Consider the following 22,091-nt stretch of genomic DNA (forward strand, 5'->3'; position numbering starts at 1 on the left):
TGGAAGGCCCTGCCTCCACCTCCTAGTGACATTTTGACTCCGCCTCCTCTGAAGAACCGCTCTAACTCCGCCCCTTCCGGGTAATAGGCAAACCCCACCCCCGGCGCGCCTTGGAGTCCCTGTGACGTAACGGTAACGGTCTGTTTCCGGGGTGGAGCCAGGGAGGGCGGAGTTTAGGCTGCGCCGACCCCTCAGCCCCCCTCCAGGTGACCCCAGCCCCTGAAAATCCTCACCTGGGGCCCCCAAATATTTCAACCCCATGACCGCAAAGCCTTTCGCCCTGACCCCCTAAATGTCCCAGGTCCCTGCGGCGACCGACCTCCTAATTCCATAATGTCTAGTGCCTCCAAAATTTTCAATTCCACCCCACCCCGATGTGGCAATTGAGTCTTCCCGGGGGCACTTGCCTCAGGTTCTCTGAGAACATGTCAGACTGATCCTGAGAATGACAGAGCAGGGGGCCGGGGATTGGGAAATACTTGATCCCATCATTCCGCCCCCCAGGAGACGTTCGGAGCCCGAGACATGTCGGGATTGAGGAGATACGAGGTGGCGCTGGAGGCTGAGGAGGAGTGAGTGGAGGCGGGGTTCTGCGGAGGAGAAACGGAGCCGCTCCGGGGTGGGGGGAGGGCGCGAGTTCTCTGGGGGCGGGAGGATGGGGGGTGGGGCCCCTAAAGGGGCGTGGGCTGTGAAGGGAACCGCCTCTAAAGGCAGGGCGGGGCCTTGGAGAGACCCGAGGAGTCCGTGGGGTCAGCCTCGCCCCGCCCCGCCCGGCTTTGCCTTCTCTCTGCAGGATCTATTGGGGCTGCTTCTACTTTTTCCCGTGGCTGCGCATGTGGCGGAGGGAGCGGAGGTGAGGGGGCTGCGATGCCGCGGACCCTCCCGGGGCGTGGACCAGGCTCAGTCTTGGAGGACAGATCTGGGGGGGAATCCGGGAGACCCCGCTCAGCCTCATGCCAGTGTCGGGTTGCCCCACAGCTCGGCACACCCCCGGGAGCAGAAGCTGGAGCCTCTGCGGGGCCTGATGAGCTGTCTGTCAAGTGGCTTGGGCCCCGTACCCCAACGCTCGGGTCGCGCCCTCCCGCGCCGCACGCCCGCCGCCACTGCCCAGCCAGCCGGTGCATTAAAGATTTAAACTGAAGCCACCATGCTTCCCTCCTGACTCTGCCGTCGCTGCCGCCATTTGAGCTAGGAGCCCCTCTCCATGCTGGCTGTGTCCTTAACTGGCAGGGTCTCTCTCTTCTCCATAGAGTGCCCTCCCATGTCCAATTTCCTGTTATACCTGAGGGTCCCTCGTCAGTGTCAGGCCCTCCTTACTATCAGTGACTGCGCTTCACCCCCTACACCTGCCCCCACCGCCATACACACTCATCTCTGAGGAGCCTGCATGGAAGGCTGGTCTTCCTCCTAACTTTATCCCCACTCATGTGTTCTCACAACCCCAGCTCTCTGCTACCACCTTCCTCCTAACCAAGACTTTACTAGAATCTTCTTTTCCTGGGAGTGGATCTAAAATATCTTAAGTCCAGAGTTGTGGAAGTAGGCTGTGAGGGGAGGGGAAGAGTCCTAGAAGCTGCCTCCCTCAGCCTGCCACAGGGGAATGACTTGGACGGTTGGAAGTCTTTCCCTATGATTAACACCCCAACTTCCACCTCCTCCAGTCTGATCCCAAGTTTAAAGAACTGGCATCAACCCACCTAGCAGTTCTTGCTACCTCCCTAGAAGAACCAAAGGGCCACTGTTCCCTGTCATCCCTTTCTGTCTTGTCACCCATTGGACCTACTATCTCCTAAAGTGCTGAGGGTCAGGGACTGCAATGGGTCTACGTTTAGTTAGGGACTGGCCCCAGCACCAGAAAGGACACCAAAGAATTAAATTAGAGACAGCCCAGTTTGTGGGTTGGGGACAAAGCTAACTTTCAGCCTGGGGTTGCCCCTGCCATGGTAGGTTGTGGCTGAGGAGACTTGGCCCTATCTGTGAAGAAGCCAAGGGGAGAGATGGATGCATGGCTGCATACCCGGAAGACTTCATTTCTTGCCTTCTCAGGTCTCTGGACTGACTGGTCCAGGAGAGACCACAAAGTGTATGACAGACAGACAGCTGATGGAGATCTGTGACAAGACGATGGCACCTCAATCGCTGCCCCAAGCTCTGGGGCACAAGTCCAGACGAGGGTGGGAGAGAGACCCTAAGGCCTCTGGTACTAGAAGTTCAAGATGTCTCTGAGTTGTGGCCACCTTCAAAAATGGACCCAGGGTCTTGAACCATTATATCACAGTGTCTACATCAAGAACCCTAACAAAAGTGGAGTACCCTGTGCAGCCCTGAGCCTATACCTCACCAGGAAACTGTCAGAATTCCTGAGTATCCACAAGTCAAATTCCAGGGAAGGGCCTTCAAGTTCCATCCTGGACAGGAGGGAGAAGCTCCGATTGGTCAGCCTGAGAAGGGAACTAACTAGTTTCTACTCTTGGAGCTGATGGTCCCTCCTGATTGTTGCAACAGTCCTGCAGCAGTACAAGATGCCCAGCAAAGGTGTGAGTCCCTGTCCCAGGAGAGAAGTCCTGCCCCATAGAAGGTAGCACAGTGGAAAGGACTGCTGCAGGCACTCCTGCAACAACCAGATAAAGACTTGATTACTGGGTTATGACGCAGTTTATATTTCAAATACAAAGCAGGACTTCAGGGTTGAAATCCCCAGACCAGAAGTGGGGAAATTCTTCAAGAGGCCAGGGCCACTAAATTTAGCAGCTTTCCCCCACCCTAGGCAGTTCCCAGCTTCCTGAAAAGGATAGGAGGAGAAGGAGTTTTGGGTTGAGGGGTGAGGGTAAGAAGGGAGGACAGGGTATAGGATTAGGAGAGAAGGGACAGGAGGTTGGTGGGAAGCTGAGGCTTTAGCAAGAAGATGGGATGCAGAGGGCATAGGGGTGGTTCTTGGGTATTACTGGACCTGGGTGGGGAAGGGAAATGTTTTTTCCAGGCCCACAGTAGAGAAAAGCTGGAATTTGAATAAAACAAAAGAGAAGTAATTGAGGTCTTGAGTCTGGTATCTAAATAAGCTAAGAACTGAGTCTGGAAACCCCAGGCAGGCGGCCACTTTTGGCAAGAGGCTAGCATTTCTGGGACAAGACTAGGCAAAGCAGAAAGATTTCTTGGTTCTTTTACCTGTTTTATAACAGCAGCCTGGCACCAAAGATCTTTTATCTTCCCTCACCTGCCTCCTTACCCACTCCACCCTTCCTCCCTGTCTCATCTTCCTAGGGAAAGCAGCCCCCACCTTAGCATCTCCAAGATACTCCCAATACTACCAAAAAGGGCCTTCCCCAGCTTCTCTGAATGTGATTGGCCAGCCAAGACTCTGCCTCTGCTAGAAGTTCCCATCAATTTCTCCTGATAAGACAAGCAGGCTAGGGCAGGAAGTGGGAAGGGGGAAATGAAGACAAATTGGTGCTGGCTTGCCCTCGGCTCCACCCTATCCACAACACAACCATAAGAATTTGTGTGTACTGGTATGACTGGAATATTGTGAAAACAACTGTGTGGGAGTGTGTCTTTGAGAATAACTGGGGCCATATGATTCTGTCTATGGTTGTCTGACCATGTGAGGTTGATCGAGTGATTGAGGTGTGATTGTGAATGTGTAGCTATGGGTATGAGTACGAATGTCCGTCATTGGATGCCACTGAGGATTCTTGGCTGCCCTTATTCAGGCACTATACCTTCAGTCCCTACATCATGCGCTACCCCTCTCCCCACCTTGTCTGGCCAGGGCTTAGGAGCCCTTGGGAAATGGCTGTCCTAAAAGAGGAAGGGGTGTTTGGCACAGGGGTCTGTGGCAATGAGGGCCAAAGAGTGTCATAGGATGAGCAATACGTCTTCACCTGCCTCTGACTCACCTGATGCCCCAGATAAAAGGCATCCAGATAAAAGGTATGGGAGAAGGAGGAGAGAGAAAGAAGTATCCAGGCTGAGCAGCATGAAGGGGCCCTCACTCACCATCAGCCTTCTGCTGCTATTGCTGCTTCTGATCCCAGATCCTGGGGCAGGTGAGTGCTTGGGGGTCTAGAAGACCAGGGATCTGGGTGAATGGGGTGGAGGGGAAAGAGACCCAGGAAGTCCAGCTTCCAGCTGATGGAGGGGTTTGGGGTCAGGAGCCCTCTGAACACATGACCCCATTATTCCCTAGTAGTGCTACTGCAACCCAGTGCTACCTGCTGTACTCAGCTCTACCGACAGCCACTCTCGAAAAAGCTATTGAGGAGGGTCACCCGGGTGGAACTGCAGGAGGCTGATGGGGACTGTCACCTCCAGGCTTTCATGTGAGTTCTGCCCCTACCCCTGGTACTGATCCCTGACTCTGACCTCAGTCTCAATCCCTCATGCAGATCCCAACCCCAGCTCCAACTAATAATTCTGATGCCAACTCAGGTTGTAATCTGGCCTCAGCCCCTACTCCCTGGACCCTAACCTAATCTCCAAACTATGACCATGACTTTGGACCTTTCCTTTCCCAGTCTTCACCTGTCTCAACGCAGTGTCTGTATCCACCCCCAGAACCGCAGCCTGGCTCGGTGGTTTGAGCGCCAAGGGAGGAGGCCCCAGGGGACTCTGCCAAACCTGAATTTTGAGCTGATAAGGAAAATGGGCCAGGACCCACAACAGCCAAAAGAATAAAGCAGTATTGAACAATAGTCTCTGGTTGTGGTCTCCAAGTTCTATGCATTCTCCTGTGAGCCCTGAATCTGAAGCTGGGAGATATGTCAACAAACAAAAGAACCTCTTCATTTTCTTTATTCACACGTTCATAACCCCCACCAGGGGCAAGGCTAAGAGCCAAGGACCCACACACACTCCCCAGGCACCTACATACATACATCCAGAGAACACATGTTCCCTGACTCACATACACATGGGCACACATGGACACAGATATACACATCTACAGACATTCTGCTGGTGGACTCTAGCTCTGGGATAAAATCAGAGGTTGAGGCACCTTTCATCTGGCAAGTTTGGAACACAGAGTCTCATAGAAATGTGCTCCAAACAAAACTTCAGCTGAGACACCTCCCCCCCCATGAAAATCCACTGTCCTGCCTGGCTTCTATCTGTCCATCCAAACCAGCAAGACAATTATAGGTGGAATCAGCTGAAATCTTCCTGGGTCCTCTATAGGTTTGGAGCTCCTAGAAAAAAGCAGAAAGCAAGTCAAGGCAGATAGTAGGACTAGATTTTGTCCCAGACACCCTGAGTATGAGGGAGGAGACCCAGCTCTGAGTGTAACACTATGAGAATGAATAGGGGAGCCCAGCTCTGAATGAGCTCCAACACCTTGAAGATGAGGGAGAGGACCTAGCTCTGGCCCAGGCACATCAAGAATAAGGGAGGGGCCCGGGCCAGATAGCTCATTTGGTTAGAGCATCATTCCAATACACCAAAGTTGTGGGTTTGATCCCCAGTCAGGGCACATACAAGAAAATAAATAAGTATAAATAAATAAATAAATAAATAAATAAATAAATAAATAAATAAATAAAAATCAGTTTTTAAAAAAATAGAAAGGGAACCCAGCTCTAATCCAAAATTCCCCAAGAATAAAGATAGGTATCCAGCTCTGAGCCTAACACACTGAAAATGAGGATGGAGTCCATCTAGGAGCCCCAATACTCTGCAAGAGAGGGAAGGAACCTAACTCTAAGCCCAGGGACTCGAGAATGAAAGGCCCATCCCTGAGCTCAGACATCATAAGAATGAAGAGATCCAACTTTGATTCCCAATACGCTTATGATGACTGGGGCCTCTGGAACTTAATCCAGAAACCTAAAATGAGGGCACACATCTCCAAGTCCAAACCTCCTGGAGGTCCTACTCACCTGGAAGCTTGTCCACTGGAATCATCGGGGCCAAGAACCCAGACTTTTGGGGTTCATCCTTCCCATCTGGTCTCAGCCTCAGCCTGAAGCATAAAAAGACAGCTGTTTTCCTGACAATGTGGGGCACCTCAGTCTCCTCCAAAAGGGGTTATTAGTAAAGCGTCAGGAGAGGAATCAGTGAGAATCATGAAATTGAGGGAAAGAAGGGAATGTAGTTCCAGAATCAGACATGTTCAGTGGGAAGTCATGAGGGGTGGGAAACGGTGTGGTCTATGGGTATCAGAGCATCTGTGTGGGATCACAGACTAAGGCACCAACAATGGTCACTTACCAGAGGCCCAGTGCCAGAGCCCCAGCTGCCAGTCCCAGGAAAGAGAAGATTCCCAAAGATGCTAACACAGCCACCTGCTCCAGGGGGTCCCTGTGGACTGGGGGGAGGGAGGTCACATGCCACTGTGAGAGTAAGCCTGACCAAACTCAGTGCCCCCTTCTCTCTGGAACTTTCCCATCCTCTACCACCTTTGTGCATCTATCCCAGCTTACCAAGTGGCTGTAGGTCTGGCAGGAGGGAGGGCCTTGGGGGAGCAGAGCTGTCCGCCTGAGGCTCCTCCTCCAGCTGCGTGTGTGGCTGACCCCCAGCTGGTATCTCCTTTGGTAAGGGCCCTGAAGAGAGGCAACGCCTGAGGAGAATTGTCCATGTGGGGTAGGGGCAGAGACCAGGGACTGCCAGGCGAAGCCAGGGCCTGGCTTGGACACAGGGAAACCTAAGAAGTCGAGCCTGAAAGGACAGAGCCAGTTTCTGGGGATGTAGCAGGGGTGGAGGCTGAGGGACAAGGCTTAAGCTAGGACAGGGCTGCAGGCATCCAAGGCTAAAGCCTGGAATAGCAATTGCCATGCCTATGTGGCAGAGCATGTACCACACAGCCCTGTTTGTGCCAACCTGTCCAGTTGATAGATGCTAAGGGACAGGGCCTCTGCCCTTTCCCTTGGCTCTGTCTCTTACCAGAGCTTGGAGTCCCCCAGGCCTCTGGACTCCAGGCACTCCAGGTACCAGCATCGAGAAAGTCCCTGGCACTGACCCGCACAGCATGGGGCAGCCCAGCCACAGCGTCTGTGATCACCTCCTCCAATCCAGCCGGCTCCACCTGGCAGTGAAGATGGTTCATCATCACCAAGTTATCCAGGTTGTAAGCACTCACCCTACCTGTCCCCCAGCCCAGTCTGCAAAGAATATCCCTTCCTTCCTGTCCTGTCCCTGTCCACCTGGTAGAGTCATCTGGGCCTCAAGTAGAGTGGCTGGTGGTGTCAGGTCTACACACAGTGTTTGGAAGACAAAAGTGCATAGTGGTTATATAGACAGGCTGTGCTGTCAGATTGCCTGGGTTCAAATCTTCCTAGGTAACCTTGGGCCTCTCTGTGCCTCAGTTTATTCATTTGTAAAATAGAGGTGAAAACACCTAAGTGAGATAATGCAAGCACAACACTTCTTTTCCTAGAAAGGTTATTTTTAAAAACCCACTGCTGTCTTCCCACGGATAGGCTTACATCAGAGTTACAGCCCCACAGGACAGAGGCCTGGTTTATTGGTCCCTGCTGCAACCCCAGCACCCAGCACAAAGTCTGGTCCATGGAAAGTCCCCTCTATTGGGAGGCCACAAAGCTTCAGTGACCCGCCAGGGCCAGAAATCCATGCAGAACACTCAGGAACATGAAACCAGAGACAGGACCCACAGCCCCAAATTGGGACACACTCCAGGCCTCACCATGGACCAAGCGGGATGCTGCACTGGACGGTACTGCAGCCGGAACTTGAGCAGGAAGTGGGGCTGGCGGGGCCAGGATGCAGGGTAGGTCCAGCTGGCACGCAGGCGGCGGGGGTAGCCAGGTACTGACTCTACCTGCAGCCCCTGGGGTGGGTCAGGACGCACTAAGGGCGGTGGAAACACAAAGTCAGGGCAGGCAACAGGTACCCATCCTTACTCACCACCTCCCAAGGGAAGGTGCATGTGTGCCTAAAGATACCTGAGGGAGACACTTCCAAGGGGTTGGGGAAATCTTAAGCTTGATTATCCATTAGGCTCAGGACCTGTCTGTCATACGTATTATAAAATGAGCTGAGATCTTGGAACAGTTTTTTTTTAGTTTTTTTTTTTAAGCTTTATTGAGTGGATTAAGGAATGATTCTGCTTTCCATCCAAGGAAGAAGATGAGTTAGCCCAAATTCCAGCCAGAGCTTTAGCAGCTCCACCCCACACGCAGATCAAGAGGAAGGAGGGACAAGTAAGGTCTTCCATTGGACAGGGAAGACTTGAGATATGGCTGCCTTCAGCTCAGGGCCTAGAAGCAGAGAGGCAGCTCTGGGGCTAGGCAGCCAGGAAGGACTTGGAGGGAGGGGGTAGTGGCAACAGCCTAGCCTCTAGAGGCTCAGGTAACCCTGCCTCCTGGGCTCTGATCTCTTTGGCTTCTGAGTCTCCATAGGGGCCATCTGTGTGCCGAAATGGGGGTCTATGTTTGAAGGAACTCTTTGGGAGCTCTGGGGAGTTCTGTGTTGGGATACTTGTACTCTGGAATCTATTTAGAGTCTCTGTGGTGGGGATCTAGGGGAACTCTAGGGTTGGGTACTCACAGATGCTCTGCAAGCTCACATCCAGCAGGCGTGTGCTGGCCCCCAGGGGGTTCACCTCAGTCACATTGATCCGATACTGGCTCCAGAACTCTGCCCCATGGACCACACAGCGGGCAGCCCCTGGGGGGTCCTGTGGGCATGGCCAGGGCCCTGTAGATGGACTCATCCTAGGAGAGAGGAAGTGGTCTTGGGCTTTGGAAATGCTCATTGTGGGATCCAGCTAGAGCTCCCAGCCTCTCCCTTATGTCCTACCTCTGGCCATCAGCTCCTGGTACTGTCTTCTTCCTGTCAGGGAGAGGGCCATCTGAGGTCAGGAAGGAAAAGAGGGTGCTCCCTCTCTCTTAGGCCTTTCTCAGGACCTCCCTCCCAGCCTCCCATACCCACATTGTGCCAGCACACCTAAATATATAGACCTACACACCCCATCATGCACACACCTGTAGGAAGTAAGGTAGCGGGTGGGTAAACCGCTGACCTGGCTGGGACTCCAAGTGCAGGAGAAATTCTCATAATCAGCTGCTCGGCAGGAGACAACAGGGCGGGCTGGGGGGTCTAGAGGCAGAGGGTGCAGCTGGAGACTGAGAAGTTCCCAGTCCTCCCATTTCAAAGAGCTTACTCAGGACCTTGATTCCCTCAGAAGCCCCATGTCTCATCACTGCCACCCAATACTCCCTCCCCAACTCACAGCCCAGCTGCAGAGTCACCATGCCCCCAAGTGCACCATCCAGAGTCCGGCAGATGTAGGTACCCTCGTCAGTGCTGTCTGCCCGGGCTAGGACCAGTTCATGCCCTAGTCCAGAGTCAGGTCCCTGGAGCAGCCTTGTCTCCCCATCCCGAAACCAGGAGACAGGGGCCCTGTGGGTGAGATGAGGTGATGATAGACAGAGGGAAGGTTTAAAGTGTAAGTCAGATGATGCCACAGCCTTCCATAGGCTTCTCACTGCACTTGCAATAAAACCCAAACTCCTTTTGCTGATTCGCAAAGCCCTTGGTGATTTAGCCCTTGACTTCCATTTCTTCTTCAGCTCCCCCCTCTACCCCTTCACCTACTGTACTCCCATCCTGTCCAGTTAGTCTTTTTTTCTGTTTTAGAGTGTTGACTCATTCCCACCTCAGGGCATTTGCACTGGCCTTATCAGAAATGCTTCTACCTCAACCTGTGCCTGGCTGCCGCCTTCCTAACCTTCACAAATCAGCTTCAATGTTACTTCCTCCGAGAGTCCTTTCCTGATTACCAATAAAAAGGAACCACTCAGTTATCCTCTTCCAGGGCACTCTTTTGATTTTCTGCCCTGGAGGTATTACTACCAGGCAAGATTCTTATTTGCTTATTGTCTGTCTGCCCCACGAGGACGTAAGCTCTATAAGGGCTGACATCTTGCCTAGCTATGCACTGCTGTATCCCAGGACCTAGAATAGACCAAGCATTTAGCAGGTGCTCAATACATGTTGGTTGAAATTTTCTGTTGAATAAGGATGGTTTGAAGATTAGGACAGATACAGAGGTGACCATTACAGACACAGGGGGCAAGGATGGGAGGGGCATGAGGACTGGGCAAGGTCAAGAAAGAGTCATGAATGTCACCCCAACAGGCATGTAGGGCACTTACCCAGCAGTCACTCCAGGGCAACACAGCGTCATGGACCTTCCAGGCTGCCCATATTGGACCCCTGTGGAGGGCATTTCTGAGGAGAAGCTCTTCCTTTCCCTCTCTCCAAACCCCCCACTTTGTGAGAGTAACAGGGTAAGGAGTAGACTTTTAATGCCTGGGTGGGCTCATTGGGTCAGAGTACCATGTTATAATCTGGAGACAGAGGTCAGAGGACAGGGTAGAGAGGGGATGTTGCCAGGTTGAATGTCAGGGGTTGGGGGGGTCACAGGTTAGATATAAGGTGGGGGCCACAGTGAGGGCGGCAAGTTATAAATCAGAGTCAGGTTCATACAGCAAGGTTCTCACCTGGGGGTCCCCAGGCCTGGGGGCAGGAAGAGGAAGCAGACACCAGGGCTGTAGCCACAGCCACCAAGACCCTGCTCAGCCCTGAGCAGCTGCTGCTCATCTGTGGGGGGAGAGGCAGTGTCAGCAATCCCCCACCCCCGAGACAGGAGGTTAAAGCCTGCCTCCTCCTCTTGTAAACTGGGGCTTTCTAGGAGGAAAACTGAGGCACCAAGTGGGGTAAGAATATCATAAATCACTGGGGGACTTTATCTAAGTTCCCCTTTTCCACTACACACCCCTGTGCTGTGCACACATGTGCACACACATACACAGTGCTGTGTGAGCGCATGCGCACGAACGCACACACACCCTCACACTCTCCATCTCAGTCCTGGGCTTAGGGCCCAGAACAAAAGCCAGAGGCAACAGACTGTGCCAGCACCACCCCCCTGCACCACCCTTGGCGCCCACCCCTGGCACCAAGTGCCAGCACCAACTCAGTCATTTCTATTAACTCCTCTAATCCAGCTGTTGGGAATCCTGCTGTTCACCTGGTCGAGGGCTAATCATTGCCTCTGACTGACCTGAGGGAGCCCTCATCACTCTGGAGCTGTCTTGGTAGGTCTAATCCCATCCTGTACTCCTGCCATGAGGCCTAGCCCTGCTCTGGCTGCCAAGCCTCTTCTCGCCTGGGCCTGCCTGGCCCCTTGCTCTGGCTCCTTGGGCCACTCATCTGGGTTGACTTTGGAGTCTTGTTGGTCTCAAGCTTATGAGGCTGGATGGGGCTAGGGTGCAGGCTCAGGCTGTAGAGTTAAGCAGATCCAGATGCCCTGGCTGCTGCCAGAGGCTGGGGCAGGCTAGGAGCCAGTAGATGGAGACAGGGTGGCGGGAAAGGGAGAGGAGGCTGAGAGGAGCTGGGAGCCTGCAGGGATAGGGGTCTGGGGTAGGGTCCACAGGACCAGGAGATACTCAGAGATCAGGACTGGGAGGTGGTGGGGCTCAGTGAGGAGAGGGCTGAGCTGGGGAGCAGGAATTCAGGAAGGCAGAGGAAGTAACCAACTATGTGTATATGGGGTTTGGAGGGTGCTGAGAGAGGGATTGTGGGTCCCTTGGGAAAAGCAGAAGGAAGACAGTGGGGAAGTGGCCATGGGGACAGGAGGAGGGACAAATGGGGAAAGGTCCCTGGGCAAGGGTTTCAGAAGAGGATACACACCCCTCTCAAGTAGAGCAGAACAGGGGTCTCCATGTGTCTGTGTGTCTGTTTGAGTGTCTAGTGGCTCACCCCTATCCCCCCAGCCACATTTACCCTGCTCAGTCCCACCCTACCTCGGTGATCCCAGTGGCTAAGTGTCCATGGCCTCCAAAACTTCCTCCCACCAGCTACAGCACCCGTCTGAGCTCCACAGTTCTGAGACCCCAGAATCATCCCCTCCTCCCCCTTCCCTGCCCCCGCCCTTCTGAGCCCTGGAGCTCAGCCACTCATAGCCAAGCCCCCTCCCCCCTCCACCTCCCTCCCCCCTCTTCTCCTCCCTCCTCCCTTTCCACCCTCCTCTCGCCCTCCTCCCACTCGAGGCCCTGGGAAGGGAAGAGGCCTCCCCCAAGTCTGGAAAGGAAGCCACAGGCGCAGCCAGGGCCAGGATAAGGGAAAGGAGGGCTGCTTATGTCCCTATCAGTGATAGATTCCCTGTGTTTTCACACAGCCAAACACAGCCACATTCACCCGTGGACTCACTAGGCACAGTCAACAAAAAGATACTCCCCCTGAACAAACATGGACACAATCAAATGAAAAATCAGATGCATACTCATGCTCCCACTCTTTTCACACCCCAGCAAAGATTTCCTCAGGGCACAGCTGGCTGTGTTTGAGGGGAAAGGAGGCCCCAGGTTGGGGGATATAAAGAAAAGCCAGAGTCGAGTCCAGTTTCCCCTCCCCTGGATGTCCCAGCCATTTCTCACCTCCCCCTCCACTCTTTGGGCCCCAGCACCAGGAAATACCTTTGGTCCCTCGGTGCCAGATACATAAGACCCACACTTACCCTTAGACACACACTCTCAGATACAGCCACTCACAGTCACATCAATATACTGAGATATCCTCACTCAGCCTCAGATACTTACATTTACACATACCCATACACTCATACACACACATCTTACTCTTCCTCCCACAGTCACATGCACACACTTAGCACTCCACCTCTGGGATGGGGTCATAGCACTTCCTAAAAGCAACTCTTCATTGTAGTTTAAGCCCCATCTTCCAAGGAGCTCTTATCATGGCAGATTCCACATCTCATCACTGTTACAGGACAACAGGTAATTAAAGAGGCAAAGGTGAACAGGAAAGTCAGGCATAGCAGTACAGAGAGAGACAGAGATGCAAAGAACCTGAGAGGCAGAACTCTAAAACAGATACGCAGATACCTGGGGAGACAAAACTGTGAAGAGACACAGAGAGCCATAGTTCTAGGAGGGAGAAAAAAAGAAATATAAGGAAACTGAGTCAGACAGGGAAACAGAAAATAAGAAGCAGTACACCAGCGACAGGGATTCTTGAGCATAGAAAAGAGGGGAAGACAAGTGTGTTCAGAATAGTTCTGTCTGCTGGACACTCAGTAGAAAGGTCAGTCCCATTGGCTATTGAAGTGGAACCCCCAGATATAAACACAGCTCCACTCCCACGCAGTTCAACACTGAGGACACAGGACACACACATCATACAAGTCTCACTACTGCTCTGCTACTCCTGAAGTCACGCACCGGCTTACACAAACCCAGTCACCCACTCTCACACTGGCAGAAACTATCTTAAGCCCCACAGAGACCTTCCCAAAACACATTCCCTGATGTGGTCACAGGCCCTCTCACACGCACAAACACACGACCCAACCTCTCAAGAAAAACTTCGCGCTGACACATACATGCATAATCCCTTGCACGGCCACATGCACAATGACAGTTCCATTAGCTGACACTTGCAGTAAGTGACACAGTTACGGAGCTTCACACAGACATCGTCACACGCAGCCTCACAGCCACACACACTGACAGTCCGTCAGTCACTGAGCCCTTCGTCGCACATCACCCTGCCCCGCCCTCTGCTGGCCGGGGTTCCCCGCGCACACCCACAGCCCCACCAGGCCTCACCTTCCGAGCGGCCTCCGCCGCCAGCGCCCTCCGCCCTCGCCCTCTGCCCCGGCCTCTACTCCCTCCAGCCCTGGGGCCCCGCTATGGGGGTGGCTCCGCCCAGGCGCCAATGGAAGGAGAGGGGTGAAATAGGGGGGGGTTCGGCCCATTGGAGCCTCCAACTGCCAATCACCTCCTCCCCACTTCTGCCGGACACTTCCTGTCCCGTTCGGGACTGAGGAGGCTGCTAGGGGACAGAGTCGGGGGCTGGATTCCTGGGCTCTTGCCTGAAGGCCTATCTTCCAGGAACAGCAGGACTGGAATCTTTCAGGCCCCTCCCCCTACCTACTGTCCACAAAGCCTTAAGTTCAGTGGCTCAGGAGCCACCGGACAGGTGACTGGACAAGCTGAAGGTGCCCCTGACTCCAGATAAGGAAGAATGGTATAGGGCAGTGGTTCTCAAACTTTGCTGGACATTATGGTTTTAAAACTGTACGCCACACTACAAATCAATTAAATCAGAAGCCCTGGAGGCTGGACCTAGGCATCAGTATTGTTTAAAACTCCCCCAGATGACTACAAAATGAAGCCCAAAGGTGTAGGGTTAGGTGCCTGCCTTAAGAAATAGGGTTCTCTCTCCAGTTACTGGGGTCTTAAGGAAGATATGTACGATGTCCATCTGAGCTTCTTCCAGACCTGGGGAACACTCCAAGACCCAGACCCTTCCCCTCCAAGGTCTCAAGAAAGAACCCTGGACTGGAAGGCAGGCAGCCAAGGTTCTCCTGGGCCAGGTAACCACTGTCTGGCCTTGGCGTGATTTCTCCTCCCAGAGACTCAATTCCCTTAAGAGAAGGATGGAAAAAAACAGCATTCTGGCCATTCTTGCATTGTTCACAAGCCCTGTCCTCACCTAAAGGTTTGGAGGACACTAGATGACATCAGGTATCCTGGGTTGCATGGCCTGTTGTTCCTACACAGTAACAGTCTTTCCAAGGAAACAGGTCCAGAGGCGTGGGGGTAGACCTAGGGTCACTCCAAAAACCATCCCATCCTTTCAGGCCCTACTCTGGCAGTCCCTTTCCTACCAGAGCTGTTTTTCGCTCTGTGCATTCACTGAGGCACAGGGGCAACAGAGGTGTGTACAGCCTGCACATACATGCTGCATGTGGGAGTCTGGAGAAGTCAAGGACACAAAGCCACGTACACGTTCCTTACCCGCCCATCTAGCCCCTGTGGGCTGGAGCAAAGCCAAGCTGCAGCCACTCACAAAGCCAGGGTTCTGGCCAACAGCCCAGGGTCTGGCCACTGACCACTGGGACCAGGATTCTGTTCACCCTCTCCCCACCAAGCTTAGTGAGCTGACACCCTAGGGGTGGTGGTGAGAGGGACTTTGGCCTTCTCCAAAGCCTCAGCCACAGACAAATACACAGGATTTTTAATCATTTTTTAAAACTAGGATGCTTTCATTACTCCAGGAGTAATAGAATCCATAGACAAGACATAACACTGAGTATTAATTTTGTTCAGAGATTTAGAGAGGAAGAATTTTATCCTTAAGTTTTTGCACATCTGTAGGCAAAGAAAAGCTTTGGCTAAAGCTGTGCCTTCAGCCTTTAACCCCAAACTCCCAAGGGTTAGAGTTCATGCTCCTTTGGCATTAGAATATGTGATTGAAGTTTGAGAAGTACAGTTTTATCGATCCCACACCTGCCCAAACCCCAGGCCCTGGTTCTGTCAGGCAGAAAGTCCTGGGGTCAGTGTGGTCAGGCGATGGCTGCTGTCTCTCTGTCCTCTGTTCCCAGGCGGTAATGAACCTCAGGAAGTGCCCTTAGTCTCTCAGCAGCCTGAAAGGAGAAGAAGGAGGGTAAGAGCTGCCCAGAATGGTGGTATGGAGTTCTGAGTGCCTAGGAGACACTAAGGAAGGGCTTGTGGGACCAGGAGGCTGGTGAAAAGGACTGCTAGAATATCCAGAGGATGAAGAAGTTGAGCAGCTCCTGAGTCCTTTGGAATGCCTAGGTTATGGGGGTTTTGGGGGGTCATGATTATTGGGATCTTATGAGGAAATGGGAGAGAAAAGGGGACCTAGGATGCTCTGATTCTTGACCTGCTCAGGGGTGAGGTCCCTCTGAGCCTGAGCAAGCATTTCGTAGCCAACCATGAATTTCCGAACAGTGGCTGAGCGCAGGAGTGGAGGATAGTAATGAGCATGCAGCTGCCAGTGGTCCCAGTTGGCTTCAGCCTCTGATCCTGTGGGAGCCCCTGACAGGAAAAAGGCAGAGATGGATAGAGAGGGTCCTCTCTTAGTTCTACAGCCTAGCCTTAACTTTCCCCACCCCCAAACAGGCTAGCTACCTGAAAACTGTATTTCCCAGCATTCTCTACCAGAGAGCAGACCAGGCATTGGAAAGCACACTGGAACATATTTTTACCAAGTCCCTGCTCCACCCTCAGTCCTAGCAGCCCTGCTCTGGACACTTCCCCCAGCAAGAGTTCAAAGGTCTGCTAGGGGTTGCAGCCCACTGGGCTGGGCCACAGGAGCCCACAAAAGATGTTGGGGCTAGATATGGGTGCTCAAAAAGCCTCACCGTGCCAGCCCATGGTGTAGGGAAAGGATGTCTCAAATAGGTTGTCATACTTGGTCAAGAGCTTCTTCATGATGAAGGCTAGATCTGGAATCAAAGCCTGACTCTCAGCCAGGGGCCTAGATGTTGGCCCTACCAGAACAACCCCCATCCAGACCCCAACCTCCCAGCTGGGAGACTCACCATCACGCTCAGCGGAGGTCAGCTCAGGCAGCCGCCGCACATGCCGGCGAGGCAACAGCAGTGTTTGGAAGGGCCACACTGCCCAGAAGGGGACCAGCACTAACCAGTGCTCACTGGTTAGGACCAAACGTTCCTGAGCAAACCAAATGGAGATGAGCTCATCAAGGCAGGTGTTGATGGTCAGCAACAGGCAAGGGAAGCAGAAGGAAAAATGTGCCCAGAATCTTATAGTTTCTCACCTCCTTCACCATTATCACCCCAATCTAAGTCACTATCACCTTTCCTTTAGATTACTGCTATGGCCTCCTGGCAAGTCTCTCTTTCTACTTTCCTTCTACCCTTCTCCTTCACATACCTCTCTCTTTTGGGGTTAGGTTAGAGACTCCTTGGAGACAGGGCCTAGCTTTCTCCCACCTTCCTGAGCAGCTCCTGGCGGCCATATTCCATTAACAGAGGTACTCCATGCTGACTCTGATAGGCCCGCTGAGATTGCTCCTCACGCTTGGCAATATCTGGCAGGAAACTGCTGGCCCACACCTGTCAAGAAGTAGGAAGAGAGAAAAAAAGAAGGCAGGTCCTTCACCCTCAAGCCTCCACAACACTAGCATATTCCCTCTGTCCCATCTCTTACTCCAGTTCCCCTCCCCACAATGCTGGCTTAGACTCAGCCTAGAAATGCACTGGAGCCCCTGATACACCTACCTGGCAGTGGGGGTGGGGGTTGGAACAGCCCATCATGGCTCCTTTGTTTTCAAAGATCTATCAGGTAGGGGGATAGCGAGTTTTAGTAGCCAAAAAGACACCAAGTCAATCCTTCCAAACCACACCATGTGGAAACAGGAATGCCAATTCCCAGAACCAAAGCTGCGCCACCCCCTTCCTGCTCATCCAGGAGAGGGGGCAACTTCACAGACCTGTACCCAAGGGTACTGGGCACCCAGATCCTCTGTGACTGAGGCCCACATATCGATGACAGCACGGATCTCAGGTATTGACATCAGTGGCAGCGTCACATCCGACCAAGGGTGGAAGCACAAGACCTTACTAAGTAGTGAGGGAGGGAGGAATGACAGAAATATAGGGCTTGGATGTACTAGGGGCAGGGCTCAACCCCAGTGATCGGTCTAGGCCCTGGGTTGAAGGTTATGAGAGGAAATCCATAGTTACCAAACACCTCGAGCAGCCTCTGCTTGGAAAAGAGGGTGATCGCTGGGTCCTGAGATAAAGGGGTATCACTCTCAGCAACAGAAGTCCCCACAAGAGGTCCAGCCTCCCTTCCCCCCAACAACAGCTAGAGCCAGGTTACCTGGATTGGGGGCATCAGGCTGCAGAGCTGGGAAGTCGTTGTCAAACAGGAAAGTGCCATCATAGGGGGGATTCACCTACAGACAAGGATGGGCTAGAGGCATTCGCTGCCCCATACCACCAGTCATCTGGTGGGCTTCAGTGGCTGGACAGGCTACAAGGGGTTGGGGAAGGCTCACTCTGAAGTAAAAAAGACTTGATGAGATATGACCCAGGAGGAGGTCCACTACACTGTGGGTGAGAGGCAGCTCTAAGTGGGAGCTACTTCCCCTCGCCCAGCCTGCAGATGTAAGCTCTAAAGGCTTACCTCCCCATTGGCCCGTGTGGCCCCAGGACACAGGGGGTTGCTGGGGTCATGGCGGGGCACTGTCTTCAGAAGGGAGGGCTCTACTTGCCCCTGCCAGGGCCGCTTCATGCGGTGAGCTGACACCAGCACCCACTCATCCTGTAGCGGGTTGTAGCGGATATGCTGATGCTCTGGGGGCAAAGAGTCAAGATCAGTCAGTAAAGTTCTCTGTCCACCTCCCCAGTGGGTCTCACCCACCAGCAGGCCCAAGCTCAGAGGCACCCTCTCGGCTCCGTCCGGCTTAGGAGCTGAAGGACCCAGCTTGGGCGTTCCCAGCGCCAGTTAGCCAGCAACCCAACACGGGTGTGTCTCTTCGCTGCTCGGGCCCCACTGGGTGGGCGCGCAGACCTGGGGACGCGGACGACAACGTCCTAAGGAAGGAGAGGGCTCGGCTCCGCGTCTCAGCGCGTCCCGGCCGCCCTAAAGTTACCGCTCGCCAGGAAGGTCGTGGCGGTGGCGGCCGCCTCTGACTCCTGCTGGCGCTGCTCAGGACCCGCTCCGCCGCGCGACATGAGGCCACCGTGGGGGATCTCTGGAGCTCCTGCCCCCTGCCTCTCACCCCAGGCAATCCAGCCCCGCCCCGCCCCCGGTGATTGGCCAGTCGCCAGCACGTGACTGACTGAGGGGCCTACCGGCCACCTGGGGGCGGGGCTCAGGACGACCTAGCGCTCTAAGGGGCGACTTTGGTAATTCCGTGGCCAAAGCCAGGACCCTCGAAAAAACCTCTGTGAAAGCTGCTTACTGCAGATCCCTCGACTACAGACGTTTACAGGGTTTCTTTACTGCTTTCAGTCATTCGTTTGGTCATTCATTCAGCAAATATTTACTATCTACCCTGTGCCAGGCACCTAGACTCTACGTGATGCAAAGGGATGCCCCTGTGTGCACAAGTCCAGCCTGGCCTCTGCCCCCCCGGAGCTTATATTCTAGGGCAAAGTCAAGGTATAACCATGGATCAACAATCACCTCACTTACCTGCTCAGTATGGTAGAGGAGAGGTAAACTTGGGGGAAGGAGGTGATCTGCTTCAGCTGAACCCTGGCCTCAACTATTACCTGGAGGAATGTGTACTATACTATATAACCATCCCCACCAGTCAGCAGAAACAGGTTTGGGAAAATAGGACTAAGTGCAAATGAAAAGGGGGCTCTATAATAAACCTGGCAAGTTCGGGGGGGGGGGGGGGGGGTGTTGTCACATGACTGACCTGACAAGTTCAGTGACTGAAAGTAACTATACAGGATGGTCTGATCATAAGCCCCTAACTGGACAGTTTAGCTGGTAGTCACGTTCCAGACCTATAGCTAAAGGTCAACCTTTACCTTAAGTTCATTGTCCTTATGCACTAGGATAACATACCTTTGAAATGTAAAAGTAATTTTCTTTTCTAGACCCTTGAAGGCACAATCACAGGCACCAGAGCACAAGACCGGCAAACCCCTCATTGTTATCTTGTTCCTAGAATACCATCTCTGTGTACAGTAAATGTTAATTATTAGCTATACTGTACCCACCAATGTAAAAGAAGTATGTGTTTCTCCATTTTGCTTTTTATGTGATCCTAGAGATTTCCCCACTTTGCCTTCTCCTGCCTCCTTAATCTACCACCAGTGGATTTTCTGTAGCTTCCTTGCATTTCTCCTTTGATTCTAAATGCATAAAAGAAACAGCAAAACTGCCATTCTCCAGAGCATTTTCTCAGTCCGTTTAGATTTTACTTCCAGGCACATCCTCAAAAATTTTGCTCAAATAAACTCTTTTTTTTTTAATCCTCACCAGAGGATATTTTTTCCATTGCTTTTCAGAGAGAGTGAAAGAGACGGAGGCCGAGGGAGGGAGAGAGACATTGATTGGTTGCCTCCCACACATGCCCTGACCAGGGCCAGGGATCAAACCTGCAACTGGGGTATGTGCCCCTGGTGGGGTTTGAACCTGGGACCCTTCAGTCTGAGGGTAGATGCTCTGACCACTGAGCCAAACCAGCTAGGGCTCAAGTAAACTCTTTTAAAACTTTTCTAAAGGTTTGGACATTCTTTTGTTGACATAACCATCTCTTTCTCATATGCGCACACCAAAAGCACAAGAAGTGGGTGGAATAAGAGGGCTATAAGAAATCTGAACATGTGGGGAAGACATGGCTATTTGTAGCTCTAGCCACCATCTGGTTGGGATCAAGGATGTTTATACACCCCTTTCCCTTCTCCAACTTTTCCTTGGATTGAACCAGTTGGCTGACATTAGAATAAAATTCAAATTAATTTCTCCCCTGGCAATTTTTCTTTTTAAAAAATATTTTACTGATTTTTTAGAGAGAGAAAGGGAGAGGAGGAGAGAGAGAGAAACATCAATGTGAGAGTGGCACATAGATTTGGCTACCTCTTGAACGCCCTCTAAAGGACATGTGCCCTGAGGGGAATTGAACCAGCAACCTTTTGGTGCACAGGACACCGCCAAAAAATACATCTAAATACTGGCTGGCCTGGCCGGGCGTGGCTCAGAGGTTGAGCATCGACCTAGGATAGAGGTGATCAGGGTTCGATTCCCGGTCAGGGCACATGCCCGGTTGCGGGCTTGAGCAATGACTCTCTCATCATTGATGTTTCTATCGCTCTCTCTCCCTCTCCTTTCCTCTCTCTGAAATCAATAAAGAGGCATTTCAGGGCAGTGTTCCATTCTGGCCAAGGGCTTGTACTGCAGGCTCCACCCCAGTCTGGGTGAGAGCAGGAGGCAACCAACTGATGTATCTCTCTTACGTGGATGTTTCTCTCTCTCTCTAATTTCTACTCACTCTGAAAAAGCAAAGGAAAAAAAATCCTCATGTGAAAATTAAAACAAACAAATAAATAAATATTGGCTGAGCATCTTTCCCATTTCATAATGGGAAACAGAGGCTTCAAGGTCACCAAGAGGACAAATGGCCAACCTGGGATTTGAACTTAAATTTCCAGTCTCTTCCCACTGCCCTGAAATGCCTCTGAGATTTTGGTGACACTCAAGACAGAAAAATGGAGAACTAGAAGCTGGGAAGTCGCAGGGAGGCCCCTTCCCCCAAGCCGACGAGGCCAAGCCAGGTGTTTTGCAGCTCAGATGCAAAAACTGGGTCATTGGTCATTTACCTAATCTCTGCCCTAGGGTCCTCTGACTGGAATCTGTAGAGGCCTCCAGGTAGGGGGCAGGGAGCAGGGAGTTGAGAAATGGGGAGTGGACGAAACAAGTCCCACTGGCTGCTCCTGGGGGGGGGGGTAGAAGAAAGGATAGAAGATATGCTTTTCTACTCTCTCAGCTGTCTTTGTTGTTTGAGTGACTGGATTTTGGAGGCAGCCCCATTTTCTCAAGAATACCAGTGCTTCAGTGCCACCCCCAGAATCATGCCAACTAAGTTCTGACCCCCTCAGAAACATCTCTTCAGGACTATCACCAAACCTCTCCTTTCTCTCTTTCCCCTAGGTCACATTTTGGGGGAGAATGGCTGAGATGGGGCCTACCTAGCCCTTTCCCTTCAAGATCCCAGAGGTGTGATTTCTTCTATGATATTTAGGGAAGATGTGTGTGACCTCTAATCCCTTAATCCCCTTACCTAGACCCTCTTAAGGCTGGGTGGAAGAAACTTTTCTCTACCCTTCTAGGTTCTTCAGGATGGTTTGATAAGCAAATCAACAAGAGACAGGTTAACAAGAGAAAATAACTAAATTTAATTACATATGTATATATGACATGAGAGTCAGAGGCCCCACATACATGAGAGGTTCAGAGACAGAATGTTAAAATGAGGTATATATGGTATTCTGAGCTAAAGATGAGGTAAAGGCACCTTGTGGCTTCAGAGGGGAGGAAGGTCATTGCAGGATAAGAGTAGATTTCAGTAATTAGAAGTTTGCCCTGCCATATAGATAGGTCATGAAAAGTTTTTTTCTGGTAATAACTCTTATTATGGGCAAGGCCCTGAATTCAAATTCTTTAAGGAAGGGGAAAAAGTTTTTCGTGAGCGCACAGGGTCTCTGTTATGTTCAGTTCGAAATAATTCACATATCAAAGTGGCATATCTTGGGGAGTCCTGTTCTGAACCCCTTCAAGGCCAAAGGACAATTCAGGTTTTTTGTTTGCTTGCTT

General features: G+C 52.3%; 4 protein-coding genes across 6 annotated transcripts; 2 read left to right on the forward strand and 2 right to left on the reverse strand.

Annotated features, from left to right (window-relative positions):
- The first annotated feature begins 152 nt into the window (after positions 1–152).
- LOC308563690 (uncharacterized protein) lies at positions 153–3,008 on the forward strand. The gene is made up of 4 exons (XM_081151005.1): positions 153–206; positions 505–572; positions 794–853; positions 979–3,008. Exons 2-4 carry the CDS (start codon positions 526–528, stop codon positions 1,133–1,135), a joined length of 264 nt encoding a protein of 87 aa, XP_081007131.1. The 5' UTR covers positions 153–206; positions 505–525; the 3' UTR covers positions 1,136–3,008.
- Positions 3,009–3,976: 968 nt separating this feature from the next.
- Positions 3,977–4,674, forward strand: CCL27 (C-C motif chemokine ligand 27; the record flags this gene model as incomplete). Its single annotated transcript, XM_081151777.1, has 3 exons — positions 3,977–4,046; positions 4,187–4,319; positions 4,515–4,674. The coding sequence occupies 3 exons, from the start codon at positions 3,977–3,979 to the stop codon at positions 4,672–4,674; spliced, it is 363 nt and encodes a 120-aa protein (XP_081007903.1).
- A 99-nt stretch (positions 4,675–4,773) lies between these two features.
- IL11RA (interleukin 11 receptor subunit alpha) lies at positions 4,774–13,658 on the reverse strand. Of its 2 annotated transcripts, none has more exons than XM_081150565.1 (13): positions 13,587–13,658; positions 10,458–10,557; positions 10,110–10,170; positions 9,185–9,354; positions 8,937–9,051; positions 8,752–8,784; positions 8,500–8,666; positions 7,637–7,800; positions 6,877–7,018; positions 6,417–6,536; positions 6,205–6,301; positions 5,874–5,956; positions 4,774–5,186 (listed from the first exon to the last, which is right to left on the reverse strand). In XM_081150565.1, exons 2-13 carry the CDS (start codon positions 10,555–10,557, stop codon positions 5,170–5,172), a joined length of 1,269 nt encoding a protein of 422 aa, XP_081006691.1. In that variant the 5' UTR covers positions 13,587–13,658; the 3' UTR covers positions 4,774–5,169. The 2 variants fall into 2 exon arrangements, with proteins under 2 accessions (XP_081006691.1, XP_081006690.1); XM_081150564.1 differs by lacking the exon at positions 13,587–13,658 and adding an exon at positions 11,763–11,846.
- A 1,326-nt stretch (positions 13,659–14,984) lies between these two features.
- Positions 14,985–18,570, reverse strand: GALT (galactose-1-phosphate uridylyltransferase). Of its 2 annotated transcripts, none has more exons than XM_081151348.1 (11): positions 18,412–18,570; positions 17,943–18,112; positions 17,637–17,712; positions 17,498–17,546; positions 17,245–17,374; positions 17,033–17,089; positions 16,745–16,867; positions 16,331–16,463; positions 16,151–16,234; positions 15,670–15,824; positions 14,985–15,409 (listed from the first exon to the last, which is right to left on the reverse strand). In XM_081151348.1, the coding sequence occupies exons 1-11, from the start codon at positions 18,491–18,493 to the stop codon at positions 15,329–15,331; spliced, it is 1,140 nt and encodes a 379-aa protein (XP_081007474.1). In that variant the 5' UTR covers positions 18,494–18,570; the 3' UTR covers positions 14,985–15,328. The 2 variants fall into 2 exon arrangements, with proteins under 2 accessions (XP_081007474.1, XP_081007475.1); XM_081151349.1 differs by having other exon boundaries at positions 18,330–18,563.
- Positions 18,571–22,091: the final 3,521 nt, after the last annotated feature.

This window comes from Miniopterus schreibersii, assembly GCF_964146895.1.
Source record: "Miniopterus schreibersii genome assembly, chromosome: 11".
Classification (NCBI taxonomy): domain Eukaryota; kingdom Metazoa; phylum Chordata; class Mammalia; order Chiroptera; family Miniopteridae; genus Miniopterus; species Miniopterus schreibersii.

Coding starts and splice junctions, on each gene's coding strand:
- LOC308563690 (XM_081151005.1), top strand. CDS start 526: ATGTCGGGATTGAGGAGATACGAGGTGGCGCTGGAGGCTGAGGAGGA. Junction 573..793: donor GCGCTGGAGGCTGAGGAGGA/GTGAGTGGAGGC, acceptor TTCTCTCTGCAG/GATCTATTGGGGCTGCTTCT. Junction 854..978: donor ATGTGGCGGAGGGAGCGGAG/GTGAGGGGGCTG, acceptor GTTGCCCCACAG/CTCGGCACACCCCCGGGAGC.
- IL11RA (XM_081150565.1), bottom strand. CDS start 10,557: ATGAGCAGCAGCTGCTCAGGGCTGAGCAGGGTCTTGGTGGCTGTGGCT. Junction 8,785..8,936: donor CGCTACCTTACTTCCTACAG/GTGTGTGCATGA, acceptor TCTCCCTGACAG/GAAGAAGACAGTACCAGGAG. Junction 6,302..6,416: donor GCCAGACCTACAGCCACTTG/GTAAGCTGGGAT, acceptor CCCTCCCCCCAG/TCCACAGGGACCCCCTGGAG.
- GALT (XM_081151348.1), bottom strand. CDS start 18,493: ATGTCGCGCGGCGGAGCGGGTCCTGAGCAGCGCCAGCAGGAGTCAGAG. Junction 18,113..18,411: donor CACGACCTTCCTGGCGAGCG/GTAACTTTAGGG, acceptor CTTTGCCCCCAG/AGCATCAGCATATCCGCTAC. Junction 16,868..17,032: donor ACCCCCACCCCCACTGCCAG/GTAGGTGTATCA, acceptor ACTTCTTGACAG/GTGTGGGCCAGCAGTTTCCT.